The sequence below is a fragment of the Phaseolus vulgaris genome, chromosome 7 (genome assembly GCF_051622355.1).
Source record: "Phaseolus vulgaris cultivar YP4 chromosome 7, ASM5162235v1, whole genome shotgun sequence".
Taxonomy (NCBI): domain Eukaryota; kingdom Viridiplantae; phylum Streptophyta; class Magnoliopsida; order Fabales; family Fabaceae; genus Phaseolus; species Phaseolus vulgaris.
Genome location: NC_143504.1, coordinates 3852941 through 3865430, shown reverse-complemented (window position 1 = coordinate 3865430; position 12490 = coordinate 3852941). Strand labels below are relative to the sequence as shown.

Sequence of the window (12490 nt, the reverse complement as noted above, 5' to 3'; positions counted from 1 at the left end):
ATTGAAATACATGATTAATTAATTAAAACATAAATACATTATGTCTTAATTTATTATTTTTTAAACTATGTCTTTCACTTATTTATCATACAAAAGCACAAATCCTTATATGAACCTTCTCATAGTTAATTATTTACCACTCTTCTTTGGCTATTGTATTATTTAACTTCTCCCTATTTACACATAATATTAATATTTAAAAAATTAATATTAAATAGTAATACTGTAAAGAATAAAATAAATAATAGTGACACAATTAGAACAAAATAAGTGATAACATTGTGTCTTAGACTAAATAATTTTACAACATTAACTTTTTTTATTTTTATTTTTCAACTAACAACATTTACTTCTAATTAATATCTTACTTTTTTTAATTTTCTTTATCATTTATTTTCTACCAAACACATCATTTATTTTTTGCGAGGAAAAAAAATGATGTGTTGTTGAAACTTGAAACTTTATGTTATGAAATATTCGAAATTGCATGGTCCATTCGTAGTGTCATATCAGGCCAATATTTCCGACACGCAGCACAGAGTTTCAGAGAATTTCTCGTGTTTTTGACTAAAATAGGCATCCAAAGTGATGAAGACTCGTAAATAATGGCAACCTTTGCTACACTTATCTTCTAATAAAATATCTACAATCTTATCCTTTTCGTCCACGCAGAAAAATAATATATAAAAAATAAAAATATTTTATAATATATAAATATATATAAATTTCATCTAATAAATTAATTTTATTAGATTAACTTAACCTTAAACTCTACTTCTAAATATATTCATTAAATTTTTCACAAATTTAACTCTCATTTTATTTTTATTATTGTTTGCACAGTATATTATATTATTCATATTCAACTTTCACATTTGATTTGTGGTTTCAATTTTTAATTGTACATAAAATAACAAAAAAATAATTTATGTAATATTATATAAAAAAAATATAAATAGTAAAATTATTAAACTAAAATTTTATTTTATATTTATTTTTTCTGAATTTTTTTATATTTTTATATGTATTGTCGGTGCTAATAGTTTGTAATTTTTTCTATTTGGAATGTAGTAACTATAAATAATGTTTAATATTTATTAGGTTCTAAATTTTTATACCAATTTGATATTTTATTCAGTTTAATTTTGGTTAAAAAATTTATAATTATTGTTATTCAATTTTTTTTTTATCAAACTCCATTTTAATAATTTTAATATAACAAAAAAATCTCTTTGTTAATATAAATATAAAATGATAAAGTAAACGTGTAAAAAAAAACACGAGTAAAATCTTCAATATAGAAGATAGATATCTACAGATATATAGATTAAATATAAATACCAGTAACATGTTATAATTAGTAAAAAATTAAATTAATTTGATATAATAGTATTTCTATAATACTTTGTAATTATCAATCATTTTCATTTTTTTCAATCACACCAAATCTTAACAATAACAATATCTGAGTGTCTGAAAAGTTACAATAAATACACAAAATCATTAAAATACTATTTTTTTTTTCATTTTCTGGATTTAATCGACCGTTTTATTTTTTCTGTAATTTGTTTTAGCCTCTTCGAACTTTCTTGGAAAAAAGATTGGTGAGCGAAGAATCGCAGATGGTTCCGCTTCTTCATCGAACTTGCCATTGCCTTTGACCTTTAAAATCTTTTCCTTTCCTTTTTCTCCATCGCTCGTAACTCTTCATTCTTCATTCGCTCGCCCAAATAGGAACACTGAATCGTGATTTAGCTGTGTATGACGAGCGCTTCGGAGCTATTCCACACCAGAAGACATCGATTGGGACGAAATTCTCTCGATCTAGGGTTCGACACAGAACTCCAAGCCGCCGATTCTTTCCGCCGTCACTACCACGCCCGCCGCCTCCGTCACCACCCGGTATATACATTTTCCTTTTTTCTTGCCCTATTCCGCAATTCAATTACCGCAATTGAAGGTTGAAATTCCTGAAGGTTTGTATGCGTAGTATGTATTGAAGTATTATCAGGAGCGGAAAGTTGATATGATATTAGAATTGTGGTTTTGACGATTAGATTTTTGATGAGGTGAATTTTGTGGTCGTTAGGAGCGTGCATCTGATAGAATCAGTGCGAGGTCTCGGCGGACTTTCGTAAGTGATAGCGTTGATTCTGAAGAAAATGTAAGAGGCAGTCTTGTAGGGAGTGTCAGTGAGAGATTACCAGTGGGTGTGATTCTTGCACGGACCAGACTCCTTCAGAGGTTGAGAGGGGAACCTCTTTCTAGAAACAGGTGTGCTTTTTGCCTCTATATGCCATTGTATCTACATTATTTTAGTGTCCCCACCCTGGAATAAATATACTAATTGTTTGGGGCGGAATTTTTCCATTTAAGTAAGATTTTTTTCTATTTGAAAGTTTTTAAAATGGGGCATTATCATGTAATCTTGTAAGCATCATTTTCATCTATTTACCGATATGAATATTGGATGACATTGTATTACTCTCTCTTCATTAATAGTTGTCATGATTTACTTGTTAATTGAGTTCTATTATCCTTGTGACACAAAGATCAATTTAAATTATGTGTTGAGATGCCTAATCTCTTTAACAAACATGATCTGATTATTTAGTATTGGTAAGTGCGGCTATGGTGTTAATGTGACAATTCTTTCTTGATGCCGATGCTTCAATGTCCAGTTATCAACCGCTTGAGCATACATTAACTTATTTCCTTTTTGCAAAGCAACCTTTTGGAAAAAAATGGAAAATCCTGGACATTTGATTTTGTTGTCTTTGATGCATTGTTGTGATGTGTGTGCAGCCATGTTCAACTTAGTATTTGCTATAATATTGAAACATGTGGAGACTACTTTTTTGTCAATGTGTTGATGCCTACTTTGCACACAGAACCGATTACTCTGGATTCAATTTTATCTGTAGGGACCTAATTAATTTTACTATTCAAATGAATTACATGCAATTATTTGTCTCTTGGTTATTAGTTTAGGGTTTGGCATTTGTTAAGCTTGTCATAGCACACACTTGATTCATGTAGAACTTATATACCCCTGAAAGAGATGCTGCTCTAGTAGTAGCTAATAATAATAAAAAAAACTTCTTTCATGGAATAAATGCTCTAACTGATGTCGCGGTCGAAGTTCTTTGTTTATTCTTGGTTAAAAAGATCAGCCGTTACCCTTTGATAAGCTAATGGAATTTATGTTTGTTTTATTTCCTTAGGCAACATGGTAGAGATTCTGTAGGTGAGGATCGGGAAAGTGAATCACCAAATGAAGTTGCAACTGGGACTACTTTAGTTACTGACTTGACTTCTCAGATGGGAAGGTCCCAGTTCTTGCAGGAACTAAACAAAAAGCCACCTGGACTTACTCAGGAGGCCTTGGGCTGTTTGGATCAGGAAGTTTTTAGCAGCAGCGAGACAGGATTGGAATCCAGGATAATGCAAGACTGTAGTATATGTTTGGAAACTTTCACAGATGGAGATGAGCTGATACGTCTGCCATGTGGACATAAATTCCACTCTGTTTGTTTGGATCCATGGATTCGCTCTTGTGGAGACTGCCCCTACTGTCGAAGGCGTGTAGTTCTAAATACTCACTTACCATAAATACGACCATGAGTTGTTGGTTTTTGAATTAATTGACTGTCTTGTTCCGTGCTTGTTCTATGAAAGGATAAGAATGCTGTAATGGAGCTGTTTTTTTGTAAGCATGTTGTATCTTATCATGAAATTATGTAGTTTTTCTTTCTCTCCTGGTGACAATAAGGGTATCTAAATAGGACCCCTATTGTAAGACTTGTTCTTGTAGAACAATACCAGTCCCGTACATAGTGATGTTAATATTGTATTCCTGACCAGAAAGTTTTTATTCATTTATTTGAATATTCATTTGTTACGTTTAGTTAATTTGAATATGGTTTATTGTTACATGTTCATTTGACATATTAATAAAAATGAATATTAATATGGCAATAACAAAATTCACAAAAGTTTGATTATGAATTTATAACTGTATGAATAAATTATTTCCTTTTTTAGACATATTGTACTTTTTTTTTATAAAAAAAATCATGTTACATATTGTACATTTTTAATATATCTTTTGATTAATATAAAACTACGTTTTCTATCTGATCCCTTAATATATATCGAAATCTTGAAATCTGAAAATTTCTCATTCTTTACATTTTATTTCTTTGTTATAACTTTCAAAATCTCTATTCTCTCATCCAATTTATTTCGTCTCTTACTTTTAAATCTTTTAAGTAATATCTTAAATTTAAATAAATAAATAAATAAAATTAAAAATTAATAAACATATTAATATATAAAATAATAATAAATATTATAACAATTAAATTTTAATTCAATAAAATAAAATAGCATGATAAAGATGCTCACACTAGACTTATCAAAATTTCAATTAAAAATATTTAACAACAATCTTATTTTAATTATATAGCTAAGCAGAATATTTAGGTGACAATGAGAACCCTTTATTAGTCAACATGTATTGGTTGAAAATAATAAAAATTACTTATTATTTTATATTAAATGTAATATCATTTTATATTAATTACACAATTTTATCTTTTTTAATATATTCATACAAGAAAGCAAAATAAGAGGACAATATAAGAAGCTAATCTCACTAACTTGTTCTTTGTTTGCAGGTTTGTTTGGCGTATTTGTTGTCTATACTTTGAGTGGCTCGGTGTGTCGTTTGTATTTCACAAGGACCCTAAGTCAAATTTTGTACAATCAGTCAGGCTTCTGTTTCGATTGACGACGTTTGGAGTACAATTTGGGTTGACATAGTGAGCGAAATCTGGAATCTTAGAAACTCGGTCATCTTTAATAGCGGAGTGGCAGATATGTCTGAAGCGTTCACTTCGGTGCAAGTTAAGGTATGGTATTGGATTCATGCAAAGTCTCGTTCTGCATATTTCCCGTATTCTAGTTGGGTTTTAAATCCTATGGCTTGTATGAGGTTGATTCAGTAAGGTTTGGTAGTGTTGGTCTGGTAATCTCTTTGCTAAGTTAGTAGGTAGGTGATCTAATAAGAGTTTATTGTCAGGTATTTATGTATAAAGGCTGGACCACCCCTGAAGTGGTTCCTATTTATTTTTTTATTTTTATTGCTGAAAAAAAAAACTCTTCTCACTAACAAAATAATCAAATAGTAAAGACTTAATTAAAAAATATAATTTTTTTAAGTATTCAATACATAAAATATTTAAGAAGAAATTAAGGCAAAAAAAAAATCTAGTGTAAATAGTTTGTTAAAAGCATATGTATCCAAACTGGAAATTTCATAAATATAACCGAGTCATACATCTCTCCCACAATGGGCTGGAATAATAGTTAGCAAACTTGAATAAAGTTAAGTAAGCACAAATTTCTAAGTTTGATCATATTTTCATATTATATTTCTATAGTATTTAGAGAGTATATTTAAGATGGTCTTCGTTTACAAATAACTATATTTCATATCAAGTGAAAATATCACATAAAAAAAATATTATTATTTTTTAAAATAAGTAAAAGAAAATTATTTTAAAATTGAATAACTCATTCATATATAAAGTATGACTTCAGAAAAATTTAATATAACGTATATAATTTCAGTTTAATATAAAAATTGAGATTTTACCTGAAAAATACGACTTATCCAATTTTAAAATATTTATTTTTATTTAATAAAATATTAAATAAAATTACACAATTTGTGAAAAATACTTTAGTTTATAGATAAAGAAGAAAACTACAGGACCTAATAAGACAAATTTTAACCAAAATTATAAAACACCTTTTAAGAATTAAAAATACAAAATGTATTGAGATAAGTAAAAAATTCTCTTAATATTTTAGCCGGTGAGGATTCTTTTAACAAAGAAGATTGTTTCTAAAATAGAAACCTAAATAGAAAAACAAAATCAATAATAATGTTTAAAGTTATAATATATATTGTCGTAATAAGATAAATTTAAATACTTAATCAAACATTTGTTTTTAATAAAATTATCCAATAAGAATTTATATAGGTCAAAAATTTGAAATATACATTTAATAAAAAATACTAAATTTTATTTTAACGAATTTACTGACAACTCATTAGAGTAAGTTAAAAACATATAAAAATCATAAATAATCTTTACATATATAAATGAAGTAAATGAAAATTCTTCTAATGTCTCCGGTCAAATACAACTTAATTACGTGAAGACTGATTATGTTATGATGTGGACCTTATCAATATGTCCAATGCAATTTATGACAAATAGATATTTTTCAAAGTTTATTATTAAACTTTTTTAAAAGAAGGTACTTCTAGATAAGTTACAATGCGTAAAGTTCAACAAATTAAGAAATATGCAATGTTCATGTCACAATATTTAATACCATTACATCCAAATGTTTAATATGAGATGTGACTATTTGATTAGAATATTTGAAAACTACTTGCTTTCAATTCAAACAATTTCTATCTTTTGTAGATGTACACGGTATTTTTTTTTTCTCCTCACAATGTTTTAGGTTTAGGTTTCACAATCTTCAATAATCTTTTAGGGTTTGAGGTCAAAAATATTTTACCTATAATTTTTTATCTTAATTTATTGAGATAATTTTTAAAAATAAAATCGTAATAAATATTTATTTTAAAATAAACAATATTTTAGATGTGGTGATTAATCATAACGATGTCATCTCAGTGAACTTGAGCTTTGTACCTGAGTGGAGAGATGGGGCCCAAGCACGGTCGGTTGACGTAGTATAATTGCTAACGTGTCGATCTTCTTCTCCTTCGGTCGTTCCTTCTTGGTATTTCCTTCGGTCGGACGGGGGAGGGTACCTGCGAAGGCACTCCGACGCTCAAGTAAGTGAGTCGAAACAAGCTTAAATTTAAGTTGAGAAATTTTTTCTAAATAATTTCTAATTGTTTAAAAGTCAATACCAAAATGCATCTTTTTTTCCTTAATTCTTAGACCTTTTCTAAAGACGAAATCGTGACGGAACTTCAAGATCAAAACAGACAAAACACATGTGTTATGTCAATGAATTTGAGATCGGAACAATTTATATTAAAATAAAAATAACTTCTAATATACTTTTTAAGGACAAAACTCAATAACGAACAATAACTCAAATGTGATAGAATTATCAACCATAACAATATTATCTTAATAAATTTAATTTTCTAACAGTTTATGTTAAAAATATATATATATATATATATATATATATATATATATTATATAACTGAATGTTCTACATATGTTACACAAATCAGACTTATTCTCGTTTTAAAACTTTAAGTAATTAATAAATTTGCCTAATAAGATATTTTTTCTGAGAAAACTCTTTCATAAACTCTTTTGAATAATTTATTTGGTGTGCAAAAAAGTTTAAATAAGTTTAATAAGAAAAGTTATCAAAATCATGATAGATATATGGTAGGGCGACATACCTAGGAATAGGAAGTGTTGTCGGCAAAGGAGATTGAAGGCTGGTTGTTCTGTTATTGTTGTCATATTCGAAACCTAAAATCAAAACAAAACAAAAACAAAACCTAACTCCATTTGTTTAATAACTTATGACCTTCCAACAACCAGCATTAATCATCATCATTCACCCTGTCTACTGTTTACCCACACTCTTTAAACATATCATTCATTGTTCCAATAAACTACAACATTAACATATTTTTGGGAAGTATAGTAATAAGTTTTTAAAATTTATTTACAAAAACTATTTTATTAGTATGTTTTTAGAATTTTTATGGATAAATATAATCTATTTATGTATTTTTTTTTTAATATGTAAGCTTTGATTTAGTTTATCATTTTTTTTTGTTTTTTTAATAATAATATATTTTTTATGTGATAATAGATAATTGTTGTTAATTGAAAGTTTAGCTAAAATGTTAAGTTGCATGATGTAACATACAAACTTTTATAAAAAAAATTACATTAACAATTATTTTCAATTTATTCGTGAAAAATAAAAAACAGTAGGAAATATCCTTATATTAAAAATATATTTAGATTTAAGTAACATCTCACCTAGTTGTTTCTCCTTTGTTTGGTTGAGATACTTATAGAAGATAATAAATATTAATGATATTTTCTTAATTATTTTAAATAAAAACAAATAAAAAAAAATTAAGCAGCAAACATTTTTTAAGACATAAAAAAACTCTGTTTCAAAAATTATATGCTTTTGGAATTTACATTTATTTTAAATTCCTTATAAATTTAAAAAATTAAAAAATTATACTCCTTCCACCCATACTAAAAGTGTCGTATAAGAAAAAAAAAGTCACAAGAAAGTATTATTTTAACTTAGTATTTAAATAATATCTCTAATATTATTATGACTCGCAGGAAAAATAATAATATCTATAACATTAATAAAAGAGATTATTCTCTTTATTTTAATTTTGTTGTACACAAACTTTATCATTTTAAAAAAAAAATAACATAACTATCTATAAATGAGAAAAAACATTTTAAAAATTATAAAAATTGTTTATATTTCTTTTAATTGGAAAATTTTATTCTTTAATATTTATTTAATAAATAAATAATTAAATAACGTTTCTTTATTTTAAAATAACTAAATAATTCATCTTTTTAAAAATAACAGTTATGTAATTTTTTAATATTATTTTTACAATATTATATTATTTTTCAATTAATTATTCATAAAAGTAAAAAACTATAAAATAATAAAATTATGTATATATATTTTTTAATTTAATAAAAATGTAAATACACATGCATCTGTGTATATGTTTTGCTAGCTAGTAATAATGATAATTTTATTTATATATTATTTTTAATAAATATAAAAGAATCTTAGATGAGACTTTTTATGGGACGGAAAAATACATTTTTTTTCAACTATATTGAGTGAAATAAGATAAAACGTAAAAATTACTAAAAAAGTGAGTAAAATGTCCATAGAATAAAGGAGAAATTTAACTAAATATTCAATTTATTGCGAAAACGTTGTTTGGAAGTAGTTAGTATCTTAAATTTAATAAATTTTAGTATATTAAAAAGTATTTAATTTTTATAAATGATATGTATTCCTAGAGAATTCTTTCACTCATTTGTATAATAAACTTTCCTACAGTATGTTTTTATAATTCTTTATTAATAGGTATAGTCTATTTAGGTATCGCTTTTGTTAATATATGAGTTTTGGTCTAGCCTCTATACTTTTATATTTTTATATTTTTTTTAATAATACTTTTTTTTTGATGACGAATTGTTTGTCAACCTAACTAAAATGGCAAGTAGCATAATAATATATAACATGAAAGTTTTTTATATAAATGATATATACACATAGTTCAATAAAAACTATTTATTTGATTATTTTGTAATAATTAAGAATATTTAATGATCCTATAACTTTTACATGAGAAAATAAATATTAGCAAGAGTTAAAGGATACAAGATAAAATTTAAAAATGAATTATTTTTTATTAAAATAATTTTAATAATTTTACAAATTATCTAAATAATGGAAGGTGGGGTTGTGTTTCCTAATTTCAAGTTTGGAGAATAGACGGAAGTGTTGAACACGCGTTATGAAAAGAATTGACCAAACCCAAAGATGAAGTCAACTCGTGTTGGTGTTGTTTACATCTTATTAATGAGTAGACACAACACAGACATTCTAAGCTGCAGTTTTCTGATTAAACCAACAAACCAAATCATTTTTCGACTTTAAGGTACATTGTCACCTCCATACAAAACAAAACAATTTCTCACCTACTTCTTTAATCAATTTATTTATTTATTTATTTATTTTATATATTGTTTAAAAAATATATTATCGAATAATTTATATTTCACAATTTGTTCTCAAAATTTAAAACAGCTTAAAATAGAATGACCTTGGGTAAAAATAGTGAAAAACAGTCTTATAAATATTTTAGTTAAAAAATAATTTCGGTTTAAAAAGGATTTTGACCATATTAGTTATTTTTTTTTAACTAATGTTAATATAAAAATAACTCTAATATAAATTGATAAAATAATAATCCTAACAATATGAATTATTGTATACATTGATTGTGAAATAGTCTCATAAAAAATCTAATTAAAAAATAACAATGTTAATAGCGAACAATATCTTGACCAAACTAAATTAATAAAGTCTGAAATGTAACAATATCTTGACCAAACTAAATCAATAAAGTCTGAATTGATGTTATAAGCTGTATTAATTAAGACTAAGCTAGTGAGAGGATATAAATATATATATATATATATATAATATGAAAAAACTGTAATAAATTTGAATTTCTTATTTTTTTAATAAAATGAATCATTTCTTTGTATTATTTTATACAAATCCATTTATTTTAATATTTCCTTTAACAGTATAATTTTCTTATCTTAAATCATTTCAATTTCCTTATAAAATATAAACTAACCATTATTCAAATACATTGTTAAAGGATTTAATAAAAAATCATTGACAATATAAAAAATAAGAATACATGCTTATCTGATCATAAATTTACTATATAATTTTTAAAAAACCTTAAAAGTTATATATAAACTAATTGCTATAATAAGTTGACAGTGTAACTTTTTAAAACAGTAAAGTCTATATAAAACAAATATTTATTTTGAAACATGTTCTTGTATTTTTTAAAAATTTAATAAAAATGCCCTAGTTATTTGAATGAGTCATAATTCTTTCCATTAGTCATGGTTCTTTATTTTATAATAAATATTTTAATATTATTAAAGCAGTTCAAGTTCGATGGAAAGATATAATTACTTAAATTAGTCTGAAATGTTAAGCTCAACTATTTTAGCCATATCGGCTGGCACATTCACCTGACTTTTTTTATTATTTATTTTCTGTAATTGATAAAATCACATATGATAGACCTAATAATGATAAATCCATTTATAAGGTCCATTTTAAATTTAATATTCATATTTTTAATTGTATATGTAAGATTAAAAAGTAATTTAGAATAGACTAGTATAAATATAATAATATATGAGTATTTATTACTAAAAAAAAAATTGTCACTTATTTATATTTCATTTTAACATAATTATTATCTTTCTATAAACACTTTTTTTTTATCTAAAAAAATTGACTTCATTTTCATTAAATTAACAAATAAAATGTTTTATTTAGACTCCTTACAATTAATAGAGTAAAACTGTTTAATAAGAGTTTTTTTTAAAAGTTTTTTTCTATTTTTTTTTTCTTTTTAGTTAGTTTTGCGTCTTGCATATTTCTATGTACCTACATATACGTGTCTTGCATGCGAGGTTTATGTTTTTATGATTAGTCTATAATAGTTTAGGATCCTAGTGATGTGGTATGATCATTGATTAGGCTTTATGGTGCAAGCTAATTTATCTTTGCGTCTTTTAGAAGTTAAAGCTTATTTTTTTTTCATCCAACCAGGTAAGACAAACTACTTTTACCTTTTAAGAGTACCTTGTGTTTGAAAATCTAAATGTGAAGTGACGTGGTCACTTGTTGGAATTTTTTTGCACGAATTTAACCTTTGAATGAAATAGATGTGTTTTACACTGATAAGTAATATGAATTAGTTGGATGTTTGATGTCGGTAGAGTGTATTTGTTGAGTTTGCTAAAATTGAATTAGATAGATTGGAGAAATTGAAGTATTATTCGTGTATGGTTTTATTATGATCTCTCATTATTTGTTGTGAAGGGTGGTTAGTCACTATTGTTTGAATTGCTTGTATGAGTACTTGAGTAGCTATAGAATTTTGAATAACAAGTGACACAAGTTGAGATTAAGAGTTACTAACTCGTAAGTTAGCTATTTTTTCTTTAATTGTGTTCTCATTTAAAGAGATTTTCAAATTTCAAATTTATCATTTTCGTTCTATTTTTATTTTATTTGATTCAAACTTTGTGAATGCTATTTATATTTTAAGTTTAAAACCCATCAAAATTTTAATTGAGTTTACTTTAAATGATAGTATTTTTCTATATTTAACCAATACTATCAAATGTCACATTGTCATAGCTAACAAAATTATAATTAACTATACTAACATTTAGTGAAATTCTCTTGATATTTTTTTTTTTTTTACTTTTACAATAATATTCTTAATTATTTGAAACGGGTTATATCGATATTTCCAATACCCTTAATTTTAATGTTTATAGATAAAAACTAGTTTTTAATTACACATATGAATGATTTTTTTATATAAATATTGATTTGTATTTTGAATAATATAAAGTAAAGTTTAACTGTAAGTTTCATACGAAGGTAATTATAGATTTTATCTTAAGATGAATAAATGTTTGACCCTAAACATGTTATTTTTCAAATTACCTACGTTTTGAAATAGGTTTCAAAGAACATCAAGCACCTAAAATAATACTTTTTAATTAAAACAGACTAAAAATTTATAAGTCACGATTATACTGAATGTATGAAGAAATTCTTTAATTAAAGT

The 12490-nt window shown here is 25.1% G+C and overlaps 1 protein-coding gene across 1 annotated transcript; it reads left to right on the top strand.

Annotated features, from left to right (window-relative positions):
- Window positions 1-1515: 1515 nt before the first annotated feature.
- LOC137828034 (RING/U-box superfamily protein) lies at window positions 1516-3912 on the top strand. The gene is made up of 3 exons (XM_068634433.2): window positions 1516-1902; window positions 2090-2274; window positions 3225-3912. The coding sequence occupies exons 1-3, from the start codon at window positions 1762-1764 to the stop codon at window positions 3610-3612; spliced, it is 714 nt and encodes a 237-aa protein (XP_068490534.2). The 5' UTR covers window positions 1516-1761; the 3' UTR covers window positions 3613-3912.
- The last annotated feature ends 8578 nt before the right edge of the window (window positions 3913-12490 follow it).

What these genes read in the sequence shown, in the direction of transcription:
- LOC137828034 (XM_068634433.2), top strand. Translation starts at nt 1,762, where the DNA reads ATGACGAGCGCTTCGGAGCTATTCCACACCAGAAGACATCGATTGGGA. An exon ending in GCCGCCTCCGTCACCACCCG is followed by an intron (nt 1,903 to 2,089) that starts GTATATACATTT and finishes TGTGGTCGTTAG; the next exon opens with GAGCGTGCATCTGATAGAAT. An exon ending in GAACCTCTTTCTAGAAACAG is followed by an intron (nt 2,275 to 3,224) that starts GTGTGCTTTTTG and finishes TTATTTCCTTAG; the next exon opens with GCAACATGGTAGAGATTCTG.